Source organism: Mesocricetus auratus, unplaced genomic scaffold (assembly GCF_017639785.1).
Source record: "Mesocricetus auratus isolate SY011 unplaced genomic scaffold, BCM_Maur_2.0 Super-Scaffold_6730, whole genome shotgun sequence".
Classification (NCBI taxonomy): domain Eukaryota; kingdom Metazoa; phylum Chordata; class Mammalia; order Rodentia; family Cricetidae; genus Mesocricetus; species Mesocricetus auratus.
The window spans coordinates 45,461,974-45,489,486 of NW_024429184.1; the positions used below are offsets into that span (position 1 = coordinate 45,461,974).

The 27,513-nt window shown below is 42.1% G+C and overlaps 1 protein-coding gene across 1 annotated transcript; it reads right to left on the reverse strand.

Moving 5' to 3' along the window:
- Window positions 1-310: 310 nt before the first annotated feature.
- Window positions 311-26,460, reverse strand: Decr1 (2,4-dienoyl-CoA reductase 1). Its single transcript, XM_005066815.4, has 10 exons — window positions 26,353-26,460; window positions 15,984-16,186; window positions 11,141-11,198; window positions 10,933-11,019; window positions 9,821-9,968; window positions 4,887-4,986; window positions 3,269-3,341; window positions 1,058-1,204; window positions 588-650; window positions 311-492 (listed from the first exon to the last, which is right to left on the reverse strand). The coding sequence occupies exons 1-10, from the start codon at window positions 26,419-26,421 to the stop codon at window positions 433-435; spliced, it is 1,008 nt and encodes a 335-aa protein (XP_005066872.1). The 5' UTR covers window positions 26,422-26,460; the 3' UTR covers window positions 311-432.
- Between the last annotated feature and the right edge of the window lie 1,053 nt (window positions 26,461-27,513).

Below are 27,513 nucleotides of genomic sequence, written 5' to 3' on the forward strand. Positions count from 1 at the left end.
AGTGCACGAGTAGCAGTCAGAGGACAACTCTGGGTAGTTGGTGCTTTCCTACCATGCTGGTCCTTGAGATTGGCCTCAGATGCCTTTACCTACTGAGCCATCTCACTGACACAAGAATGATTTTTAAAAAATCTTCACTCCTTTTTGTTTCTACCGTGTTTTTGAAGAAAAGATATCCTGTCCAATTTACCCTTCAGTTCACAGTGGCCACCCTGACCTGGCACGTTGTATGTACTCGATGACTGACTAACCATTTATTAGGGCTGAGGTGCAGCTCAGAGGTAACAAACTATCATACCAGACACCCTGATTTTGATCCCTGGGACTTGAGAAGTCATCAAAGCAAACATTTATTAACCCTGAAAACAAGCAGAGCACAGCCCATCTGAATTGGCTCTAGTCCCTCTTGTTCCAGATGAAGACAAAATCATCTTAGGAGCCTTTTGTCTTCCTGATGAGTCTTTCCATTGTGTCCCACTCCTCCTTGGTGACCTGATGGAGGGAAACAATGTCAATTTAATTGGGTCTACACATACTTTAAAGCCCACGATCCTGGCTTGTAGTAGTGTATGAAGCAAATACATTACCTTCTTTAGAGAGTTGAATTCACCTGACAGAAATACTTCCTCTCCACCATCAAATCTAATGACCTGAAAAAGATAGCACAAACCCTTGCATGCTTTTGAAAAGTCTCTCAACTGTCAACCACCTTCACACCCTAAATGAAGCTCCTTGGCAGCTTCGATCAAAACTCAAACTTCAAAGGATAAATCTGAGGTGTAATCTAAATTTATGTGTTTTGGTTAGAATGCTCTTTTCAACAACATTCTACTCAATTTAAAGATCATCTTAAACAATGTCTACCAAGGCAACTTGAACTTAATAAAATTAACTATCAAGGAATAAATGTTTAAGATAATATGTAAATATCTCATTTATAATATATAAATATTATTTGCAGCTAAATATTTTCAATCATATGTATACTTAGCATTATTAGGACTGATTCCAAATAGGGCCCCCCTGTTTTGTCGTGAAGACACATGGCAAGGCTTACCGCCCCATTAATCCAAGAGGCATAATCACTGCACAGGAAAGTGGCTAGATTTGCAAGTTCCTCCACAGTCCCCAGCCGACCACAAGGAATCCTTTCAATCATTTCTTTCTCAAATCTTCCAGTTGGGTCCAAACGGCTAAAGGCACCCTTAGCAATAAAAAAGGAAAAATTAAGTTAGTGTGTGTCTGTATGTGTGTGTTAATATGTGTGTGTACATGTGTGTATAGATGTATGTAATTTCTCAATTTTACATAAAATACAACTTGCACTACAGCATGCTGCTTGCCCCTTAGACACTGTAAAAAGAATGTTACCAAATTCTTTCACATTCACTGTCGGCCAAATCAGGTCATTTTACCTAAGTGTACCCTTTAAAAGAAAAATATCCATCAAGAATGCTGTTATCTTAGTTTTTCATTTCTCCTATCTCAGCAAGTCACTATAAAAACCAAATGAACATGGCTAGAGAGATGGCTGAAGGGTTAAGAGCACTGACTGTTCCTCCAGAAAACCTGGGTTCAATTCCCAGCAACCACATGGCAGCTCACAACTGTCTGTAAATCCAGTTCCTGGGGTTCTGACACTTTTCACACCAATGCACATAAAATAAGTTTAAATAAATCATTTTTCTAAAACATCAAATGAACAAACAATACACTCAAAAGAGATTACACTGTATGGTGGAAACAGTGGGATTATTATTTCATTGAGTAAATTCAGAAAAGTGATTTAAATATGAAATGTTTAAGAGAACTTACTTTTTCCTCTTGTCTTCAAAAATAAAAACAGAAAAGGGAAAACAAGGGCTCTTAACTTCAGCTTTATTTGAGAAAGAGGAGAAGTAATCACATTGGTCAGTCTGTGCTTTGTGTCTGATGTGCGGAACACCGCAAGGTGAGAAGGTGAGCTCAATGGTCATGGACTCATGAAAATGCTTTCCTCTGAGTGGAGGTGATGGAGTTCCTTTAACACAGGTGAAAGGGCTCCCCCTAGAGGTGCTCGAGAAGCCCGCAGTTCCCCCATGGCAGATACAACGCAGAAGATACTAAAAACACCAGCTAGTACAACCCTTTCCGTCAAATTTGCAAGGAAAGTTCTGGGCTTCAGCTTCCTTTTTCTCTCTTTCACATTTCACTATTACTCAGGTACAACCCATATCCCCATTTTCCAGTACACATTCCCTTTGTGGGAGCACTCTGACACAAAAGCCCTCACATCTTTCCCAATACCTCAAAAGAGTCCATGTAGGAGCCGGAGAGATGGCTCAGCTGTTAAGCAACCTTGTTGCACGTAAAGACCCAGTTCAATTCTCAGCTCCTACATGGTGGTTCACAGCCATCCCTAACTACAGTTCTGGGGAATTTACTGCCCTCTTCTGACCTCTATGGCACAAGCATGCACATGGTACACGATGTACATGCAGACAAAACACTCACAAGTAAATTGAATAAATGTAAAAACTAAAAAAAAAAAAACATGAAACACAGGGCAAATAAATACATGAAGCAGATGAAGTCTATTACTGGACACAGAAAAGATGAAGTCTATCAATACAGAAAAGATGAAGTCTATCAATACAGAAAAGATTAAGTCTATCAATACAGAAAAGATGAAGTCTATCACTGGACACAGAAAAGATGAAGTCTATCAATACAGAAAAGATGAAGTCTATCACTGGGGCACAGAAAAGATGAAGTCTATCAATACAGAAAAGATGAAGTCTATCACTGGGGTACAGAAAAGATGAAGTCTATCACTGGACACAGAAAAGATGAAGTCTATCAATACAGAAAAGATGAAGTCTATCACTGGACACAGAAAAGATGAAGTCTATCAATACAGAAAAGAGGAAGTCTATCACTGGACTACAGAAAAGATGAAGTCTATCACTGAGTACAGAAAAGATGAAGTCTGTCACTGGACACAGAAAAGATGAAGTCTGTCACTGGACTACAGAAAAGAAGCTTCTGTGACTATAATTCTTCTGGGACAGTGTGCAGCAAACATCATTCGAACTATGTGCTTAGGCTTTCAGCTAGTTTTCTATTAGTTTTATATATATATATATATATATATATATATATATATATATATATATATATTCATTCCACTCTTTCCAGGCATCCCTGGAAAGTCCCCACACAGCAATCAGAATGCATCCACCACTCTGATTCTTTAATCATTCAAACTTATTAATACATCAAAACTTACTTTGGTTTTTATAGGCCCCGGCTGAATTATATTGAATCGCATTCCATATCTACCCCATTCAGCTGCAAGAGACCTAAAAAAAAAAAACAAAGGAGATAACACACTAAACTGTATTCTATATTTACCCCCATTCAGCTGCTAAAGACTCCTAGAAAGTAAACAAAGTACATTGTAAAATACTGTATTGTATGTTCAAGCACAACTAGCCAGGGTTTGCTGCACATTCACCACTTACCAGGAATCACACCGACAGGCAAGTGCTAGTATTTCTCTCTATGTTACAAATAGGCAGGTAACTGAGGCACAAAAGACTAAACCATTTTCTCGAGGTGATACTGCTAATTCGTCAACCTCTGGGGGGCTAAGCCATGGCTGCATCTTTACCTCCTCTGCTACACAACTTAACACTTACATTTTAGTGGCCTGAGTCTCTACACCTACCATCCAGTTTACAGGAAACCTAATATGCCAGGCATAGTGACACATGCCTTATCCCAGCACTCGGGAGACACAGGTAGGTGGATTTCTGTGAGTTCAAAGCCAGCCAGGTCTACATGAGAGCTCTGGGCTCATCCCCACCACCTCCTGCAGCCCCAGCTTGCAAAGGCCATTGCTGGTTTTTATAACCAATGAACTAGATTACAATTTATCAACTGAGCAAGACATGGACTATTCCGGTTTAAGTTATTAACACAGCTTTCTTTAACTAGGCTTTACCATAATTGTTAAACTGAGACTCAAAACCTTGAATGTCTTAAACCAAAATACAATCCTAAGAGCAACCATGGACCCTTGTAACAGCCTGTTTAGAAGCACATTCAACGGTCTATTTTTCACCATGATCATATTTTACAGATGGTGCTGGCATATTTCTTGTGTGTGTATATTTGTACAGATATGTACTTAACATAATAGCAAAAGGAGATGTAAGTTTCCTTAAAAGATATAAATAATGCAAATAAGGAAGGAAAGACAAATGGGAAGAAGGGTGCGGGCCAAAGCAGCCAAGGAAACACAGGAAGCCAACAGGAAGCGAAGAGCAATGCATTGATGTTTTACATAGCCGAGCAGTGGCGGCGCACACCTTATAACCCAGCACTCGGGAGGCAGGCGGATCTCTGTGAGTGTGACACCAGTCTGGTCTACAGAATGAGTTCCAGGACAGGTGGCTGTGTAAAGAAACCCAGTTTCAACACACCCCGCTGAAGTGTTTTATATAATGGCAAATGTGCATCCTCTTACCCTGACTCTGAAAGTAATAAACCTAGTCAGTCATGGAGTTTGCAGTGTCGCATACTAACTGCTCATAAGTACAGCTGATTTCAGTATAAAACTCAGGAAAACATTCCGTCTTGAGAGGTTTATAAAAAAAGGGGGAAAGTTTTATAACATAATCATAACCTTAAGACACTATAACTTTGCAACAGATAAAATTGTGAGCTTCATAAGACTACGGGGTACCTATTAAGACAGTTTGAGGGCACTAAAAGCAGTCCTGTGGCATGGGCACATGTGATCAAACATTGTCTGCTCCAAATCAGTCTTTTTACCTTTCTCTGGAAGGAGACCAGAGAACTTTAGCTATTTTCAGCAACACAATTAACACGGTAATGCTCACTTATTCATGGCTTCCACGCCTGATTTAGCTGAGGAACTTGGCATTACGAAGCCTGATCCACTCTCAGCATAGATGGTAGTGATAGCAAGAAACGCAGCTCCTGGGAAGTGAAAGGGCACGTTACCAACAATGCAGCAACATCAGTTCCTATCAAAGAAACAGGGTTGACAAAAACGGGGTCCTGTGCAAAAAAGCTTATTCTTTTTAAGTTACTAGACCTTATCACTGCAAGAGTAATCTAAGAGAAGTGCAACATCTTGCTCTTAGTCTTACTGTCTTTGGGATCGTCAGTCTGCACTCGCCTGTGCTTGGCAAATCAATACAAAGACCCAAATGTAAGAAACTCATCCGTAGCCAAGCATCACTTCAATATGAAGAAATCAGAACTAAAATAAAATTATCAAGGACTTCTGCCTCTAGCCATGGTGGACTTGTATAAACATCATAAAAACTGTACAAGAGATATGATACTGATACTGTCATTGCCAGATACCTGACAGCCAGTAGACAAAGAGTGTCATCACAAGATGAGAAGCCTAACATCATCTTAGAATTTCGGAGTGAGAAGGAATGTACAGGAACAGCACCCAGTTACTTTTGATACATCTCTCTGAATGTGCACGGACACCCCACTACACACCTGAGGGTAAGCATCCATGCCATCTGGCATGGGGCAAATGCCAGTGCAACTGTGAGCTCAACTGGTGTCTAGAGACCTCACAGAGGGCTGGGAGACACTGGGGTGATAGGCAACTTAATGACCATTCAAGACTTTCTGTAGCCAGCTCAGAAAAATCACACCTAAGGGCTAAGTTAGCCCCAAAGGAAAATCTCCTATGCCCACCCATTAAACTTAAAAGATGAGCTGTAAAAAAAAAAAAGATGAGCTGTAAAATGATCATGTACTCACAGTAACTGCTTCCTACAGTAAGGCTCAACACACTTCAAAAGAAGCCTCAAGACTTGCACTGAGTTAGGAATGGGAGGAAAAGCAATTAATAGAAAGTATACAAAACACCAAGTCTCGTGAAGCTAGGCAGTGAGAGGCCTAGCCGCTGCCTCCTCCCTACCCCCGGGAACAAGCCCCAGCTCACTCTTGAATCCCAGGCATTAGCCTGGGAAGCCAGCATGGGACTGATCAATACTCCCTGAATTTGGGTGTCAGTGAGGAGGCCTAGGGAATCTATTGAGCCTTGGGCAGCAGATCAGTACCCATCCCAAGTATACACACGGACTTTGGACTCCCATAGAACAATGTGAGGTGCACTCTCACCCTGAACTCTTGGGGAAGGGTCTAGGCCCTGCCCTATATGAAATGACACACTATGCACACCCCCATGGAGGGCCTCACCCTCCCTGGAGAAATGAGGGGATAACGGGTGGGGGGGGCACAGGAGGAAGGGAGAGAATGGGAGAGGGACCTGGAACTGACTTGTGAAGTAACCTTGTTTCTTATCTAAATTTAAACTGGAAAATAAAATTTAAAAAAAAAGAAAGTATACAAAAATGACCAGAAGATATAATTAGCATAAGCACCTTTATAACAGTATTACAAGTGTGCTTTCAGATTTTAAAGAAAACATGTAAAAGGAGTTCAAAGAAGGCTAAATGTGGGCCTCTGAGAAAAGAAGTCCATCGCCAAGTCTGAGGACTGGAGTTCAAGGCCTGGACCCACACAGAGAAAAAGAGAGAGAAACTGGTCCTGAAAGTTGACCTCTGACCTCAATACTCACTGCAGAATACATCACACTAATGTGCAAAAGTGTGCTTACTCAAACACAAATAAATGAAATTCTAAAAATAATTAAAAATAGAAACAAATAACACCTATGGGGAAAAATGTAATATTCAGAATTTTGAAATTAAATCAATGAGCTTAGCTATAGAAGATCATCTGTGAAGACAAGACAATACAAAGGTCACACACAAAGTCAGAACATCAAGAGATCATGGGATATTCTAGCATGACATATTGTAATTGGAGTTCTGAAAGGAAGAACTATAGACTTAAAAAATCAAATTTGGTAAAAACAATAAACTACAGTCCTAGGAGGCAAACAAATGCCAAGAGGGATAAATAAAAGGTGGAAACTATAAAGGAAATGACAAACCACTAGGAGAGGGCAAGTAAGATCACAGGTAACTGTCCTCAAGCAGCCCTTGTCAGGGACCACATGGAAGGCAGTGACACCTTTAAGATTCTGAATCAAAAATCTTGTCAATTTGAGATTTCATAACCAACAAAAAAAGTCCTTAAACTGAAGGTGCTGTCCTCTGATATCTAATGCAGAGAGGATTCGTAGCCCCTAATCTGCATCAGAATGAATTTAAAGGCAGCCTTGAGGCTAAACAAAATTACTACTAGACAGAAATCCAGATGGTCTGAAGAATAACATATCAGGATGGTAAGTACATGATAAGACACTGTCTCAAAGCAACAGGAGGAAAGAAGGGAGGAGGAGGCTTTAACCTGAAGGGACTGCAAAGACAGCACTTTGACGTGCACTTCCCTAAACTGCTCTTCTCCTCCACAAAGTTCCTTTCTGCCAACATATTTGAGAACAGAAACAACATGCAGCTCAGCCCAGAGAGCGTGGGGTGGAGGAGGGTGCAGGAGTGTCTCTTTGGGATATATGAATAAGCATAGTTATGTTAGCCGTTCTCACAACTCCTACATAGCAAACTCAGCCTTTCAGCTCTCTGAAAATAGGTTTGCCTCCAAAATCTCCTTGTGTGAAAGACAAAGAGTGTGGAGATGTAGTGGCCCCAGCACAAGACAAGCAATGCCATGTGCATTTTTTTATTCCTAGCTGTTAACTCTGCACTGCCACCAGCTGTGCCTCCAACTCTAGCTACTCTGCCCTTGACCGTCAACCACCTGCCGTGCCCTCCTCTGCCCCTGAAGAAGCAACAGTGCACCCAAAGCTGCTGCTTCATCTTCATTAGGTGACTACCCCACGACTTTCCTAGATTGACTTCATCGGTTTTGGATTGCGTACATATTTTTGATGAAGGATTACATGCATTGCTTTCCCCTGAACCTACATCCAAGCTAACCCAGTGCTTGAGAGATCATGAGCACCTGAGAGCCTCGACTGCTAATCCAGTACAAGGTTAGGCCCACAGTACCCAGCTTCTCCAGCCCAGAACACAAACTATCAGGGCACAGCCTCAACTGACAGGAATCTTGGGATAATTGAGATGGACTTCCATCTTTTAAAAAGTCTTACCTAATACATTTATAATGAAGCCCATAGAATTTTAATCCAGTGTGACGAATAAAAATAGACTGACGTCTGTGTTAGAGTGAAAGACAATAATGAGAAATGAGTCAGTCTGGAAACTAAGGATGCCAAAGATGAGCAAGGGAGGAAATAGGAGACCATGAGGCAGAGAAAGAAAGTGATCATGAAGACAGAAAGAAACGGAGAACCAAACATGAGGACCCTACATAAGGAGATGTGAGTGAATAAGAAATAGACAGGGTCAGAAAGTAGAGAGAAAAGAAACAGTCAGTGAGACAAGAGGTAAGATCAGGCACGCAGAGTCAACACACAGTCCCATGTCCCTTCCCAAGTCTATCTATATCAGGAAAAAATAAATCAGTAAATAAAACAACAGTGTCACAAAGTCCTGATCCCAATCACGCCCACTTTGCTATGGGGGAAATGGGTAAGGAGGATTGTCCTGGGTGCTGGGGAAAGGACAGACATTATTAGTCACATTTAAAAAGCTGAGTCTTTCTAATATCCTGTTCACTCTTCCATTCCTTTGATCATCCCTGTTAAAGCCAGTTTGTGAATTATCCACACAGGGGAGAGGAAATTGAATCTCACAGACAGAAGTTTCAGAACGAGAGAGGGGGACGATTATGTATAACATCCTCCTCCTCCACACCAGCCACTGAGAGTCCTGGGCCTTGTTTGTGTGCTCAACCTGCTCTGAGAAAACGCCCAAGCTGCAAGTCCTGACCCCAAATTATTCACTATCTCGTACACCTGTGCTTCAGAGGGCACACCGCCTAAGGTTTGCTACATAAAGTCATAGTGAGACTCTAGAAAGCAAAGCACCCCGTGTAGCACTAGCAAATCTTTCTCCCCTCCCCGCGATGTTTGTGTTTGTTTAAGTATATATGCAGGCATTACACATTGTCTATTCGTATTGGCATACATTTTACTAAAGAAGCTGGTTCACAGTAACAACAAAAGTGTTTTAGTGACATCCATTTAAATCTAGTCTCTTTGTAGTGTTCTCAATCTCTCCAGTGTTTGCAATCTCGAAGGTGTCACCCTCATTTGAACTATTGACCCCAGCTAAAAACCTTCCTCTAGTGAGTAAGTTGTCCTGATATGAGCTTTGAAACTTCTCCTGCGTTACCACCCACACCTTCTTTCCATATGCTAAAAAGGAAAACGCCAGATTTCCCAGCTCCACAATAGAGTCAGTGCTATTTTCCATTAAATCATTATTCTTTGAAAGATAATTTGATGGACATCTAACTTCCTATTTTGGTTTTGGGGACTTTCCCAGTTACATATCAAGCCACTTCCCCACAACTGTTTCCTGTCTCTGCTCTCCCCTTCTCTATCCATATCAAATTCTCTAATATTCTAAACACACCTACCCTTCCCTCTGCCAGGCCTCTACCCAGGGATGCTCCTGATTCCTCATCCTCTTTCTCAACTCCTACAGTTCTGAAAGCTAATCTCAACTGCATCTTATTTCTGGATGTAACCACTGACTACAGGAAGAAGTCATCATAGTAAAGCCCAGGAAAGATGTGCTTACTATGACTTACACCACAACCTCTGGTACACATGGGTCTTTCCCACTGTGAGAAGTACAAACACAGACTGTGTCATTTACATCTTGACGTTTGCCAGGGCTTAGCCCAAACTCAGCCCAATAAACACAGGAGGAATGAATAGACATACCTTTCTGTGCTTTAATTAGCTGCTTTCCAATTTCTAGAGTCACATAGGCTGTGCCATTGAGAACTATGTCAGTTATAGTCTTCCAAGCATTAGGAGACAGTCTTTCACTGGGAGAAATGAAATTCCCTGCTGCATTGTTTATCACCACCTAAAATAAATAAGCTGAGGTATTAGAGAGCATATCTGAACAGCCCAGGCAGCTACGAAGCAATACCATGAGATTCACTTGATTTTTATGTTTGAGTCTGTAATTTCCCAATCTCAGAACTCTGAGTCCTGTCTTTAAATTAAGGTAGACTATCGAGACAACAAATGTAGGCAAGGGTATGTACCACCTAACTACACTTTACTTCAATACTCGTAAGATGCCTTTCACCAGCTGTGCTGGTGCAGACCTGTAATGGCAACATTAGGAAGGCTGAGGCAAGGACTGAAAAAATTAAAAGCCAGCCTGGGGGTACACGGGAAGTTCTGGCCAGTGTGGGCTACATGGGGAGGGAGCCCCTATCCAACCGCCACCCACATACACAAATCACCAGAATGAAGCCTTTTCAGTTACGCCATCCTTCAGTTTGAAGAAAAGAACTTCACTGGTGGCCCTTTCCTCACTCCCAGTGAGGGATCTGCTGGGCTCTGCAGCAGCTTCAGTATTACAGGTCTCTCTAAAATAGCTTTCCTCAGAGAAAAGTCTTCTCTTTGAGACCGCTGGAAGAAATAGCTTGTCGCTGATAGATGAACCAAGTAACAGCAAAGTACTCATTACCTCTCAGGTGTGGAAAGCAGAAGTGCGGGATTTCTAACGATTTCCCCCGTTTGCACCATTCTCCTCCGCTGAGAGATGCTGACAGTTATTACGAAAAGCAAACCCAATCAATCACTTAAACTAGCTACTGTGCTTTCATTTTTGTAAAATCTCAGTAAATAACGTGAAATCAGGTTTGTTCTACATTATAAATGTGGTTTTTGAGTATTCCTGCAGTCCACCTAATCTTTTCTCCGCTTTAAGCAGAGCCGGCATTTTCCTGGCGCTCACTGACACAGGCAGCTCATTCCCTCTGTATGTGCTGGTGGAGTCCCCAGGCTGTGAAGGGTTTCAGTCCTGTTACACTCACATCAGGGTGCCCCGCCACTCTGATCAGCTCCAGCACTGTGTTATGCACCATATCAGGGTCCCGGATATCACACTGAATCGCATGAACCTGCAAAACAATAAAGAGGAAAGAACTCAGCCGTTTCCGGGCTTCCTAAACCAAAACGACAATTAAACCATATAAACGTTATGGCCCCACGTCGGATTTAAAGAGCTGCTTTTCAGTATACCTTATTTCCAGTTTTAGAAGAAATCTCTTCAGCCGTAGCTTTCAAAACATCGATATTCCTAGAAATAAACACAGGGAACTTCTCATGAGTTTTAAAATGCTGTCATACATTTTTCTTTTTAATTTCCTAAGATAAAAAAAAACATATAAAGCTGACAGTTTAAAGAAAACCACTTCTGCTAAAGTATGAAATTTATACTTACAGGAAATTCAAGTTGATATCATTTTTAAAAGTTAAATTGAAACAATTTTCTTATATCTGAAACTAATTTACAGAATTAGTCATATGAGCAGCTTTAGGATTATCTACATATCAAATTGGAGGGTTTTGTTTTAGAAACAGGAACTCAAGTGGTCAATACTGGTCTTCAACTCTCCATGCATTAGACAGTGGCCTTGAGTCCATGTGTGTGCAGACACACCTGACTAACTTATCAATTTAAATTGTTTCCTTGATTAGAATCATTATATTCATTCTTCAACCAAAAAAATATATTGCTGTTATAATCCCCAGGGGGTTCAGATTAAATTTATGAGTTTGGATAGCCCTGTGTCCAATCTTACATCCTTGGAAGGAACATAAAACACAATCCATGAATGTGAACTGTATAGCATTAAAGTAAAAATAATATTTTAAAACTGTTAAAAACATTGCATTAAGAAAATAATAAATGTCCTGGGCAATTTTCATTTGTGAATGACACACTGACTGTCTCTACTTGGGCAAGGTTTTTAACAAGGCTCTATAAACCCAGATTTCATAGTAAGATGATGTACTAAGTTTTTGCTTTTGGGTCACCAACCAGCTCCCAAATCATGACATGGAAACTTATCATCAGTTATGAATACTCGGCCTCAGCTTAGGCTAGTGTCTTGCTAGCTCTTAGAACTTAACCTTTTTCTCTACATCTATGTTTTGCCTCAGGCCTTTTTACCTTTCTATATATTTTACTTTCCTGCTGTCTCCATGACTGGCTGGCTGGCTGGCGAATTCCTGGCTTCTGGCCCAGGGTGTGTCCCTCTTTTCTTCCCCCCATTCTCTTCTCCTCCTTCTCTCTCTCCAGCCTAGATTTCTTCTAATTATCCTCTCTGCCTGTCAGCAGTGCCTATTCTTTCTCAGTCTAGCTACTGGCTGTTCAGCTCTTTATTAGACCAACCAGGTGCCTCAAGCAGGCAAGGTGAAAAAGCAACACATCTTTACATAATTACATAAATGAAGCACCAACAAATGTAATACATCTTTGCCTAGTTAAACAAATATTCCACATCATTCCCCTGTTTTGCCTAAATAAAAAAGAAGGATTTTAACTTTAACATAGTAAATCCATACACAATAAGTACAGTTATCAAGTAAGAATTAGATTTACAATAACCAGTCCATTTGCATTTGGCAAATTCAGAGAAAAGATTCCATTGTTTATACTATCTTGGTGAGTCCAAAGTTTTGTACCTAATTTGCCTTCTATCATAACTTAGGAAAACTGTATCTAGTCTTCAACTCCATCAAAGACCCAGAAGGATATAATTTTACCTAAGCAGATAGGAAGTGTAGTACAAGCTACTTCAAAAACAACAGAGACATCTGGCTGCCTGCACAGTCACCCAAACTTCCTCTTCAATGTTAGGGCATCCATCGTCAGCCTACAGGCTAGAATATCTGAAAGTCTCTCCTATGTAGCAGGAATTTTGAAGGACTACTCCACCCAGTATTGGCAAAGGTCAGCAGTCGTTGCCTGTGTGTCCTGCAGTATGTCTGGCAGACTTTTCTATGAAGCAGGAATTTTGAAAGACTGTCCTGCCTTATCTTGGCAAAAGTTGACAGTCTTTTTCCTTTGTATCTTGCTTAACCAACTTGTACAGCATACTGTCAGCAGTCAAGACAAGAGCAGTTTCTTGCCCAAATGGCTAGCTTTGCCACAATGAAAGCAAACTCCATATGGAGGTTCTTCAATGCCCATGATTGTTTTATGAAATAGATTGGTACTGCCAGAAGCAGAAATGTCTCACTGTTATGAAAAGCCTTAGGTTATTAAACATCTTAAATGCCGTATTCTGTGGTCTTTGAAGTGTTTGAAGACCATCTATCTATCTATCTAAATACATCTGATTAGACCATCTATCTATCTAAATATATCTGATTATCCTTGAAAATATACCTAATATGACTAAAAGTTTGATTATTATATACTACTCATTACCAACCTGAATTTCTTAATTATACATTACATTTTTTTTTTTTGGTTTTTTGAGACAGGGTTTCTCTGTATTGTTTTGGAGGCTGTCCTGGAACTCGCTCTGTAGACCAGGCTGGCCTCAAACTCACAGAGATCCGACTGCCTCTGCCTCCTTAATGCTGGAATTAAAGGTGTGTGCCACCAACACCCAGCGTTATACATTACATTTTTAAATGAGCTGCATAAGTACAATAACACAAATAAGAGTAGAAATATACATACAGTATAACAAAAATAACTTAAAATTTGTATTAATGTACCAAAATCCAAACCAATATAAAATATTTGAGGCTAATAGTTGACTTTTTGTCCTATATTCCTATATTCCCCTGAAATGATGACAATCATGCAAAACCAATGGAATAACAAAAAACCACCCATGCTACATCTTGGGGTGTTATATTCTCTAGACTGCTTCCTGTTGTCTATGGGTGAAGACATCTTTAGGGCACCTGAGAAAACTGAAATAATGGTCAAGTCCTGGGAAAACTAGTTGTAACATTTGTTGTCCAGTCTTTGTGCAACGGGAAAGTCCAAGGCTTGTCTGCAGTCCTGGCTAGAATAGTCTGTGAGGCTGGACCATCTCAGCCTTGAGGTTGCTCTGGATGCAGAACTCTGAGGAAACTGTAACAGAGGCACTCTGAGAGGTTGGATCATATGCACCACCTGTTTTCACTGATGCCTGGTCCCCTTGCTCTGAAAACATATAAACTTTCAAAGGTAACATACATATCTACATTAATACAAGTATAGACTATGCACTGTACACAAGCCAGTCAAAGATGAGTTTTTGTTTTATGTTTGGGCTGGTAAAATATACATCACCTGTCTTTTATCTTTTCCTAGGTTTATTTCTTTATATCTGTAGCCAGGATTTTCAAGGAGCCCTCTCCCCCCATCAAATCTGATCTCTATTAACTTTGAATGAATCCACAGCCTTTTGTTTCCACAGGAAACAAAACCACTTTACCAATGCAATACACTTTTTGTCTTCCATTTTAAAGTTAAGTCATTCCTAAAGTAGCTAGGCTGGTTTAATTCAGCAGTCCCTCTTACAATTCCATGTCTCTCAACAGCTGTAGTACACTCATCAACTTTCAAAAACTTCAAAGTCAACACAACACCATTCAGACTCCCTGCGTATTTTTCACCTTTATGTGGCTTGTTCTTTTTTTATATTACTTTGCTCTTTCTTTAAAGACTATTTTTTTATTATTTTTTCTATGACTGTTTATACCCTTTTTCTTTTCTTTCTTAAGTTTATACACGTTTTTAAACATACCGGAACCTGTTTAGAGAGTTTTTCCAACTGGACCTGCTTCATTAAGTGCCCACAGCTGGTCACTTGCAGCATTCTCTGACACCCAAGCCAAACTCTAAACTGCTAAGGAGGGTTAGCCCTAACTCCTCCTCAGGTCCAGGAGAAAGCAGGTTTACGCCCCAGGAGCCTGACCAAGAGGTTCACTCAACTGGGACCTGCATTCAGTTGTCCCCACCTCTGGATGACTATGCCCACTGCAGCAGCATTCCTACCTAGAATGTTGTTTCTACTCAACATCCCAGCTTCCCCCCTCTCCCAGGCTCCATATGGAAATTCTGTTCCCATTCTGGAATGCCAAATGTACCAGGAGTTTTCTTTTCCACCACTAACCAGCTCCCAAATAATGACACAGAGACATTGTTAGTTAGGAATGCTCAGCCTTAGCTTAGGCTAGTGTCTTGCTAGCTCTTACAACTTAATCTGTTTCTCTACATCTGTGTTTTGCCTCAGAGCTTTTTACCTTTCTTTCTGTATATCTTATTTTCCTGCTGTCTGCATGTCTGGCTGGCAGCTGCCTGCCTTCTAGGCCCAGGAGTATCCCTCTGTTTCTCCTCATTCTCTCCTTCTTTTTCTCTCAAGTGTAGATTTCTCCTGCTTATTCTCGCTGCTTGCCTTTCTCTGTCTTGCTATTGGACATTCAGCTCCTTATTAGACCAGTGAGGTGCCTTAGGCAGGCAAGGTCAAACAGCAACACATCTTTACATAATTAAACAAATATAGCATAAACAAATGTAATGCATCTTTACATGTTTAACAAAGGCAGCATAAACAAATGTAACACCCCTTCACATAGTTAAAGTAATATTCCATAACTTAAACAAACGTAATACATCTTTGCCTAATTAAACAAATATTCCATAACAAGATGGTACCAGGATACTCCTACATAAGAATTTCTGCCTCTGTGACTTTACATCCATCACAATATGTATTTTGAAATTCTTGCCCACCTTAAAGCAACCCTAAGGGTTGCATTCATTATTCTGGCAAATGTTAATTATCAATTGAACTAGTAAGAAGGATAAGGACCCCAACAGAAATCAAAACCACCTCAATGTAGTCCTTTTTGAACTCCACCTTCATATTCAGGAAATGAAAACCCACAAACATCAGCAGTTTCATAGTTGCTACTATTTTTACACCTCAAATTGCAACTGAATTTTTCTAAGGAGATTTATTTAATCAATCTGCAGAATGTTTCATATAAGATGCAATCAAATAGATCTGGAACACTGTTTTTAATACTGTGGCACAGACAGTTTCTTCACAGATTATCAAGTGACACTCACCTGCTGGCTATCACACACTGGGCACCCAGGCTGGACAGGAAAGTTGTCATTGCCTTGCCAAGGCCCGTACCTCCTCCAGTAATGAAAGCCACTTTTCCTTGAAAAGTATTAGGTGGTAGCATAGGCTTTAAAAGGGGCAGGAAGAATTTAGACTGTGGAGCATCGATGCTTTGATACAGTGTTTTTGTTCCATGACTGAAAAACTAAAAGGAAAAAAAATGGTTGAGACTTGTACACCTGTACATTTATAAATCAGATGAAATCTTCTAACTGCCCTAAGTATTACATTTAAGCAATTTTCTGAATAATTAAATATATTAAATGAAAAAATTATTAAGTACTATAATGAGGTGGTTTTAAATTCATGGGCTCCAGGCTGAGACAACACAGGAAAGAAATCCCTCCAAAGTCATATAACCATAGGCAAGTTCTTAAACTTCTTTTCGTCTCAGTTTCTTTGTTCATAAAATGAGACCAACAAAAGCATCTTCATGGGACATAGTAAGGATTTCACTAGCTGTCAGTAAAATGAGAACAGTAGTGCTTAGAGTATCAATGCTTAGGGTTGGGGATGTAGCTCAGTTCGCAGAGTACTGCCTAGCATGTGCAAAACCCTGGATTCAATGCCCAGTACTGCACAGAAAATTAGGCTCAGTAGTTCATACTTGTAATCAGAGTACTAAGAGGTCATCTTCAAATACACAGCAACTCTGAGGCCACCTGGTCTCCATAAAAATACAGTTAGGACAAAGACAGGAAGGGAACAACACTAAGTAGTGAACTGTGTGCTACAGACCATGAACCACCTGCCCATGCACCTCCAAAGGACCTGAGTTCAGTTCTCGTACCAACATCATTAGGCTCATAACCGCCTGTAACTTCAGCCTCCGGCAATCTTCTCCTGGCCTTGTGAGCACCCCTAACACGTGGTATACACTCACACAGATGCATAAATAAAACTTTCAAAAATAAGTCTGTAATAAATAAAATAATATTAAGAAGACTCAAATCCAAGATGGGTCTGGCTCCAGAGTCTTCCTGTACTTGGTTATTATTGCTAAGTGATGGGATTATGGATAACTTCTTTTCCTTTCCAAACTCTACTGAACAAGGATGATTTGATTTCATAATCATGAAAAATCATCACCAAAGGTCAAGATTTACAAATCTGGTTATGTCTCATCTTCTTTGTCATAATTCTATCATCATATTGACAATGCTGGTTTATTCCCTCTGTATCCTTTTGCTATGACACAACAATCCAAGCAACCTACAATCATCTTTTTCTTCATAAATGGCAGATTTGCTTAAGACCCACCTCCACAATGACTTCATTAAGATGACAAATCAGGAAATTTGCACAAGTGGGCTGGCAAATTTGTCACTATCTGGGAATAATGAAAAATATGTACTGCAATGTTTAAAAGGCTCTGCCGCAAATTTTTATTTATTTGGGGTTAACTTATGCAGGAAATATGATGCTTTGTGAAGGATAATTAATTATTTGAATAAAAGCATTTATAATATTTTTAAAATCATTTTATCAGCCATCTAACTGGCAAAGGAAGCATACAAAGGTAAAAGTATATCTGATAATAGCGTACTGTGTTAATGAAGCATCATTACATGTCTTAGTAAACTCATGTGATCTGATTGATGAATTCCTTTCCTACCACGACAAGGGGAAATCCTGACTTGCTATTGTAATTGATACCATCCTCTGTAATTGACAGCACGTGTGTGACCATGAAGTTAGCCATCTTTCTGCCTAGTTACAAGTTGCCTATGAAGACTCACAAAGTGACTGGATCTCACAGGACCATGGTGAAACCTTGAGTCTTTCTACAAGAAAAATCCTGAATAACTCAAAACTGCATCTGGCCACTTCCTTCTGAATTATGAAAAATGGATGCAGCAAAAATGGGCCTTGAATGATCTTCAAATCTTACATTGTGACTTTTCTGCATGCGGCTTGTTTAGAAGTGAAGCTTTTTTTAATCTTTAATTAGGAATAACACCTTTCTCATAAGCACTGGTTTCCTTGCAGATCTTTGGTGTCCTGAACTTTGAAATTTTTTCTAAAGTCTTCATGTTTTGGAAATGTCTACTTATTACATGTTGAGCTCTAAATTTGCCTTAGGGAGGCCGGCTCTCCCTGCTCCACTTCTGTACTCAGCAGCCTCCCATATGATCCCCAGCATGTACACCAGGGGTGATCACACTTATCCTCAAAATGACAATCTGAAAAAGTATTGTCTTTGTCCCTTCCCTAAGGGATTAAAAAACCATAGATGAGATTCCTTCCTAAATAATTTAAAGCTTTTTGCTAGCCTAAAGTAAGTTAACTAAGATACACATACATTGGTCATCTTGGGCCAAATGTGTTTTATGAGGGTACTGAAAGGGCCAGGGAGTCAAACAAGGGCCATGGCAGACCCTGCTAGGAGCCTTCCCAGAGACCAGGCCTTAGTTTCAGTTTACTAGAATCCACTGGCAGAGCAAGCAATTCACGGGAAAGCCTCAACCCAGGAGCTAGCAATCAACAGGGCGTCCACAATAGGGTGCAAGCTTAAGAGAACTAAAGATAGCTAATTGCACCCTGCAGCTGAAAGGTTCCCAACCACTAAGCCACCAACCAATCCTATAGCAAACTGTAAACTTTTTGTTTAAACCCCCCAGACTAACTTCTCCTCCCTGAACTTTCCCTAATTTTGCTTAAAAGGAATCTGTGGGCTTCCCTTGTCATCACCAATTACCATCCCAACGTGTTAGAATTTTTTTAAAAGATTTTATTTATTATGTATACAGCACTCCATGTTTGCCTGCAGGCCAGAAGAGGGCACCAGATCTCACTACAGATGGTTGTGAGCCACCATGTGGTTGCTGGGAATTGAACTCAGGACCTCTAAAAGAGCAGCCAGTGTTCCTAACCTCTGAGCCATCTCTCCAGCCCCACGTGTTGGAATTTTAATAAACACTCTTTCCGATTGCACACATGACTGGTAGTCTTCTATGGCACTTCTCCAGGACCCTAACAGCTACCACAAGGTCTTGAAACTTTGAGTCAACATTAAGATGCTAGGAGAATTCACATAAAACTCAGAAGTCATACAAAGACTACACGACTCGGTACAACCCTGAGCCATGTCCACCTGAGGTAAGTTTTGCTGCCCGCCCAACCTCCACTCATGCAGGCTAAGTGTGCCCCTTTCACTGGGTGGCCTTCTTCATTTACCGGCCCCTGAAGGAAGGCCTGTGATGACCCCTTGTCTAAACAAAACCTAAGCATCAGTTCACAAACAGTGGGGCAGGTCTGGGATTTTTGTAGAGGACGTTGTTGGTGTTATTCTGCCTTTTGCACCACAAATAAGCTTCCAACAGTCCACGTAAAATAACTATCTTTTAAAAACAGTATTTAAACCTGCTAGATATTTTTAAAGAAAACTCAGCTTCAAATTCGTAAAATTCATTAAGCAATAGATTTTCACAGGGAAGGTCTGAGGCTAAACACATCAATATTTAATAACCATTAGCTCGGCTATTCCACCACCACCATCAAGGCTGTTGACCAGGCCTTAAAATCATGGACACATCCAGAATCAGACAAAACCACCCACTTCACTTTGCTCTCTCTCCCTTCTGTGTGTGTGAATATGAGAGAGTGTGTGCATATGAGCGCCAGAGATCAACCATGAATATTATTACTCAGTGGCTGTCCACCGTGTTCTTTGGAACAGGGTCCATCACTGACCTGGAAATTGCTGCTTGGGCTAGACTGGTGGACCAGCATGCCCCAGGAGTCCTCCCACTCTGCCTCCCCAATACTGCATTGTTCGTACTACTTGACCCAGTTTTATATGGGTTCTGGGGACTGTACTCAGGTCTTCGAAGCCTCCCACCTAGTGTGGCCTCAGCTTGCTTTCCTAAAACTACTTCATACTGGTTCCAACAATAAAATCTAGAGTTATTCCAAGCGTTGGCGGTACATGCCTTTAATCCCAGCACTAGGGAAGCAGGGGCAGGCAGATCTCTGTGAGTTCAAAGCCTCCTGGTCTCCAGAAGGGAGTTCCAGGACAGGACCCATAGCTACAAAGAAACTCTGTCTCGGGGGAAAAAAATCTAGAGTTACTAATTGCTGCAGAATTCCTAATGCTTGCCAAGAACCTTCACCTCCTAATCTTTGCTCTATTTTACTCAATGGCCTGAACTAATCTTTTTCAACTTAGTGGTATCACCTGTCAAAACCAGAAGAAAGTGTCAACATCCACCCCCCCCATGGGTGCCTACTTCTCTAGAGATCAATTTGGCAACGCTAATCAAAATGTTACATGTAATACCCTCAGAACCAGTTACTTGAAATTCAAAAATTTACCCACGTATTAGGTAGACAGTGGAGAAAGGGCATTCTGTTCAAAGACAAGTATTAAGGAGCAAGAGGTGCAGTTCAGTGGTAGAGGATTTGCCAAGAATGTACAAGGCCCTGAGTTCTACTGCCAGCATTGAAAACAAATTATATCCTTATCAAAATCCTATTTCACTTTTTACAAAAGTTGAGGGGACTACCCTAAAATTGATATGGAACTGCAACAGGCTCAAAATAGCCAAAGCCATTCATAAAGCATGAACCTTATACCCACTAAAAGGAGGACACAACTCACATGCTGAAGGGAAACACGGCCACAGCTTGTCCAGGTGCTCAATGTCTGCTGAATGCCAACAAGGTGAAGCATTATGTGTTAAGAGAAAGATGCAAAGAGAGTGATGCATAATCTCCACCATGTGTTTTTCAGAAGAGACTATCTTCCTATGTGTTGACACAAACACAAAAGCTTCTGGAACAATCCACAAGAAACTACTCCTTGTAGTAAACTACCAGAAAAAGACTGCTGAAATAGATACATTGTAATACTGCTTGTGCATTCCACATTCATTAGTTGGTATTTCATTTGAAATGTCCAACACAAAGTTGAATTGTGTGTAAGCACACAATATAGGAAGTACTGAGATGTGAAAATGTGTATCTTTATGCTCTCAATGCACTCCCTGTATTGCCTACATATAATAAGTCTTCCATTGTTGCTTGCAGTTTTTGTCCAGTTACTGGAATATGCTTGTCTGTGCCAGTCACGTGTCCTTTTCAGTGTTCTGCCTTGTCAGAATAGCACCTATGGTTCTTAGCAGGAGGCATGTGTTAACATGGGAACGGCTCTTCTGCATGTTCCAATGTAGAAAGCTAGGTTCTTAGAGAGTAAGAACGGCCCCAGCACCCTGAATGCCAACCACGGCCCTACAAACTTTAAGAGCTAAATTGTCCAAACTCTGGGACCCCCAGTTCTTCAGAGCTAGGTGAAGCACCCTCTGTAACTGTGTGTACCACCTGAGCATCCCTACACATTCTAAAACTTAAAACAAAGCACTGCAGTGCCCGCATGCTGAACTTCTGGGGAGCTCAGATCTTGTTGCCACAGCAACTAACCTGGATGTAAAAGAAAATGCATCGCTGGACTCCAGGCTCCAAAGGCTAGGGTGAATCATGTAGTTGCCAGGAGCAAAGCAGAAATTTCATTTCTGAGTAATGACACATCTCATGGCAATGAACCAAAGTCCTGAAAGAAGTTATTGCTCTGTGCTAGGGGGTGTACTTCCCATCCTTATTACAGTTCTTATCTCCCTTAAGTTATATGAAGACCAAGATGTTTCCCAGTGCTGCATAGTAAAGAACAATGAAACAGAGACGAGTTAGGGAGTGGTCGGAGGAACTCCCCTGGAGTCTTCATTCCTGTCTGTCCTTGACACATCTCTTCTTGACTCCATATAACATCAGCCAAGAGTAACATGACTGTCATTATCTAACCAACAATCTTGGTTCTTAAAAAAGGTTTGCTTGGATTATATAATTTGCATATGTGGAAAATTATTAGACAGAAAACAGACATTATGGTAAAGTCCATCCACTTACTTTTAGCAAGTTTTTTTATAATAATTTTTTATTTAACTTTTTACACATATTACTCTCAGTTCCCTCTCCCTCCCCTCCTCCCCCATTCTACTTCTAATCTACAACCATTGCTACCCATTACCTGACCCTGAATCACCCCCCTTCTGGGAAGATTAGCCAAGCCTGATAACTGCCTCCACTTTTATCGCTACCCCTCAATGCCTCCTGGAGAAGCTCTAAGTCCTTCAAAGGTGCCATGATTGCCCAGCTGCCTAGCTATCACTGCCTGCCTCTTCACACTACACCAGTAACCTCCATTCTGAACCGACACAGGCTATGCTCTTGCCCTAGAACTTTAGGGCACCTCAGGGTCTGTTCCAAAACTCCCTCCTGCTCTTAGGTGGGTAGCTCTGTAGAGCTGCTTTATTTGTCTGGTAAACTGTAAGATAACCACTGGGCAGAAACTTCTATGATCTACCTCTTCTTGGAACCTTGCTGCTCCATTGGGCAGCACTGGAAGCCCATCCTGAGGTGGTAAGTACATGTGATTCAGGAAGCCTAGGCAGCAAACATAGCTGATCTTAGAACAAACCTAACCTCCAAACAGAGATACTAGAAGATGAGAAATGTACGTGACGATAACCCTAGCACTCTGGAGTGTGAGGCAAGAGAATCTCCAGGAATCTGAGGCTACCTGGGACTACACAGCAAAAGCCTGCCCCCAAAAAATATTAAAGATGAGGCCTGGAGAGATGGCTCGGCAGCCAGAAGACTCTACTGCTCTTCGAAGGCCTGGGTTTGTTTCCCAGCATCTGAGTGATGACAGAAACCATCTGTCACTCCAGTCATAGGAACACTGATGGCCTCTTCAGGCCTCTGCAGGCACCAGGAATGCATCTAGGGCACAGACACAGATGAAGCCAAAACAACCATACACATGAAATAAAGATAAATATTTTTAAATGAATGAATAAAAATAAAACAGTGATACTTTGGGGTTATCTCCTTCAGAATGGAAGAAAGAGACAGCATTTCTTCTGAAGCTCTCCAACATCAAGGTCACCAAGTTGACATGGTGGATTTTACCATGATGTCCTTAGATCAGGAACATCGTGCACTTCTTCCCACGCTCTAAGACACAAATTCCTCTCCATCAAATCATTTGAACTTGCAGAAATGGGCAATGACCTTTGCTTTGCTGATGCTTGCTATTCTCCAAGATGAAACTATGTTTTTTTAATTTTTTTTAATTTGTGTGCGTGCGTGCGTATGTGTGTGTGTGTGTGCGCGCGTGCGTGCGTGCGTGTGTGTGTGTGTGTGTGTGTGTGTGTGTGTGTGTGTGTGTGTGTGTGTGTGCAGCTGTGAATAGGTGCTGGGATAGTTTGAAAAGGAATGGCCCCACAGGTTCATATATTTGAATGCTTACTCATCAGGGAGTGACACTACTTGGAGGGATTACAAGGATTAGGAGGTGTATGTGATCTTGTACACAGTATTGTTCATCTGTACATTATAATACACCATGTTTTCAGTCTGTCAGAGCTGGTAGTAAATCATTAACTATCATATTTCACACAGTGATAAATTTTCCAACTCCACAACATAGTGTGCACAGTCACTCAAGTTACATGCTTCTTTCCATGTGCCAGGTCCTGTGCTGGGGACAATCATTGAGCTAGCCAGATGTGACAAAATTATAGAAGGAATAGTAGAACTTTAAGTAGGATAAATAAAACTTCATTTTTTCACAGAATTGTTACTCTGTACTTTATTTAACTATATAAATTGCTGAAATGAATACTGACCAGGAATAACTTTTACAAAAATAATAAAGTAATTACTTGAAATGAAAACCAAAGGTCATGCAGTGAGAACCAAGGAGCAAGCCTACAAACATGAGCAATTTCTACACTTCCACTAAGGAAATTTAACCTTACTACAAGACACAACAGCACTGCCTTTTTATTCTATTTCTTTGCTATACCTACTTTCATTGCACTAAATTTATTTCAAAGGTTAATCATGAGTTAAGAACCACTGCTCCAGAAACCTAAGTGTATCTATTTCCACTCTGAATGTAGGCTTGTCTTTTCAACCAGAGAGTCTCTCTAAAGAAAACCCAACAGCTGCATTTCATGATAAACAACTGATTAAATTAAATGTTTTCCCAGGAGAATAAAACAAAAACTAAGGGCAAGGTCATTTTTCTTTCTTTCTTTTTTTTTTTAATCTCCAAGGACACAGCACTTGGTCATGCAGGAGTCTTAGCTATTTTACTGGATTGAGCTGAGTCCTCTGTAGGTCAAGGTTCAGTCTAACACAACACTCACAAATAGTGCTTATAGGAGTTGAAGCATTTCTCTCACATGAGAGGTTTCAATTATGTCTTCTATTTACTCTCAAACTTGGCAGCTCCTAGTTCACAGATGTTGTCGTTCCTTCCCCTAGAGGATTCAAACTCCAGTCTCCATGTGTCAAGGAAACAGGCACCTCTGTTGCCTCAGAACTTTTATTATTTATTTATCATTTTTTATTTATCCATTTATTTGTTTACTTATTTGAGACATGGTCTCTGTACATAGCCCTGGTTGTCCTGGAACTCTCCATGTGGACTAGGATGGCCTCAAACTCACAGAATTTCGCCTGCCTCTGCCTCCCATCATGCACATGCTGGTATTAAAGGTGTGCACCACGATGCCTTAACATTTTTCTTTAGCAAATTTCAAAATGCCAGATTGCGATATTTCTTAATTCATTTGTCCTTCTCGAAGTGCGTTATTCAGTGGTATCGAAGACTGAGATTCTGGTCTGTGACTCAACTGTAATCTTAACAGAGGTCACGGAGGTGCCAAAAGGACCATTTCTTGGGAAAAGAACGTGGCGGTTTCGTCTGCATTTACAACACTGTGTTGTCTTTAAGTGGCATCAACACAACTCTAGCACTTTCCAGAAGGTTCTCCGTCTTGACGGAATCACCACACCTACTCCCACCTTTACATTTGGAGACCCATCTAGCCCGTGCCGACCTTATTCTCCCTCCTGTGCTTCTCTGCACCCCTGGGACTCCTGGCTTTCCCACCTTGCTGCCCCCCCCGTACCCTGTTTTTTCACCCCACCCCACATTCTCCTAACGTGAACACTACAGGGCCAATCTATCCAACTGAAGTGTGAGGGTTGCAATTGATGGACTGACTTGGATAAGGAAATTCTGCTTTTTAGCTTAAGATTTTTAACCTAGTAAGGGGCAAGGATTACCTTGAAATACTGCTTATTTGAGTCGGGCGTTGGTGGCACACGCCTTTAATCCCAGCACTTGGGAGGCAGAGGCGGGCGGATCTCTGTGAGTTCGAGGCCAGTTCTGGTCTACAGAGCTAGTGCCAGGATAGGCTTCAAAGCTACACAGAGAAGCCCTGTCTCAAAAATTAAAAAAATAAAGGACTGCTTATTTGTTTCTTTCTCCTCCTTTTCCTCTCTGGTTTCTTCACTTGGCGTATTTTATTTCCATTGTAGACTCAGCGGGAAAACGGTGGAAAGCAAAACAAGGTAAGCTTGAGAGAAACACATGGATCCCACCATGAGATGACCCTTTAGAACGTGAATCTAAATGTGCCTTAGGTTTCGACTTTTGCAAATCGCTTTATCACACTGTGCTTGTTTATTTGTGGGAGAAAGGCCTAAGTCTGACAAACAAGGTTGGATCCTGGGATTCAAGGATAGAGGGTGAGAACCAACTTGCACGAGGCTTTGACTTTTCATTTATTTCACTTTTATGTGCATTTGCTTTGTGAAAATTCATTATACAAAATGAAGTCAGTCCTGTTACATCCCACAGAAACAAGGTACTGTGGGCAGGGAGGCTCGTTTAGCAAAGGAACCAACCTGCTAACCCACAGAACTGAGAGCTATGCCCTTCAGGCTAGCTTTGACTAAGGGCTTGCCAGTGCTAAAAGTAGGGAAAAGGTCAATGGACTTTTCCCAAAATAATCTCTGACTTCTCATTCCAACATTGGACAACCCAGAGTTCACTCAGTCTACTTGTGTCCCATTCCCTGCTTACTTACAAATGAAAGTTCCTTTATAGGAGGTTCGCATTTTTGTTTCCACTAACTCCCTGCGTCCTGGGACCCTAGGGCCTCTCACCTTTCCCCTCGCTGCTCCCCTGGAGCCCCCTCCTCTCTCCTCGCATCTCCCCCAAGTCCTGGAACCCCTGTCCCCTCATACTTCTGGCCTGACTTGTCCCTGCACCCCAAGGCCCTGTTTCACCTGCCTGCGCCCGGGGATCCCTGGCTTTCCCCACTTCCCTGCCCTGGAGCACCCGTGTCCTTCCACATCTCCCTGCTCCCAGCAGCCTCGGTCTTCCCACTTCCTTGGGTCCGGGACCCTTCGCCTGTGGAAGCGAGGCTGGCCCTCACCCACCCTGCGCTGCCTTACCCTCAGAGGCCCGGTTTCGCAGGGTAGGCGGGACACCCGAGCCAAGATCGCGCGACCCAGCTGCGCCATGTCTCCAGCAGAACTGCCCCGACCGCGGGGGCCCGCCCTGCCCCGCCCCCTCTTCTGTCCTGCCCCCACTCTTTCTCCTGTCCCGCCCGCCCTCGCCCCGCCCCCCTCCCGTCCGCTCCGCCCCCTCTCCCGTCGCGTCCACTCCGCCCCCTCTCCTGTCCTGCCCTCACCCCCTCTCCTGTCCTGCCCTCACCCCCTCTCCCCGCCCCCACTTTCTCCCGTCCCGCCCGCCCCTCACCCCGCACCCTCGCCCCGCCTCGCCCCGCCCCCTCTTCTGTCCTGCCCCCACTCTTTCTCCTGTCCCGCCCGCCCCTCGCCCTCGCCCCGCCTCGCCCCGCCCCCTCGCCCCTCCTGCCCTCACCCCCTCTCCTGTCCCGCCCGCCCCTCGCCCCGCCCCCTCGCCCGTCCTCGCCCCCGTTTCCCCTGGCCCCGACCCCTGGTCCTGACCCCGCCCCCTCTACCGATCCTGTCCTGGTCCTGTCCTATCCCCGCCGGAAGTCTCGGTTCTGAGCCTGACCTGGCTGCGACCGCCAGCAGGCTAGCCCCTAAGGGGCAGGTCCCCGGGGGCGTTCGAACTCTCCTCTTTGCTTTGTCCACCGGGGAATCAGCTCAGGACCAACCCCTGCTCAATACAGAAGTTTCCCGAAACACGCAAAGTACATATACACTTAGTCCACCGAATGCCTTTCGGTCGTTTGTGATTTTTCCTCAAGTGTGTAAATCCATGGGTCATGGAAAGTTCCATCACATACTGTCGGAATAATATTTTGGATTTAAGGCATGGCCTGTTTTCTAAAGCCAAGCAAACCGTGAAATGTCGCAGGGTTGGGGGTGGCGGTGCACAACACCGCTTATCACGAAAAGCTTGGCTGATCACCAAGCCTTTGCTTTCCTTTCCAAGGAACTAATTTAGCACACTTAAATCCACCATATAAACAAGCTGAAAAACAAAAATCACATGATCATCTCACTAGATGCTGAAAAAGCCTTTGACAAAATCCAACACCTCTTCATGATAAAGGTCTTGGAGAGATCTGGGATAACAGGGACATACTTAAACATAATAAAAGCTATAAACAGTAAAACAACAGC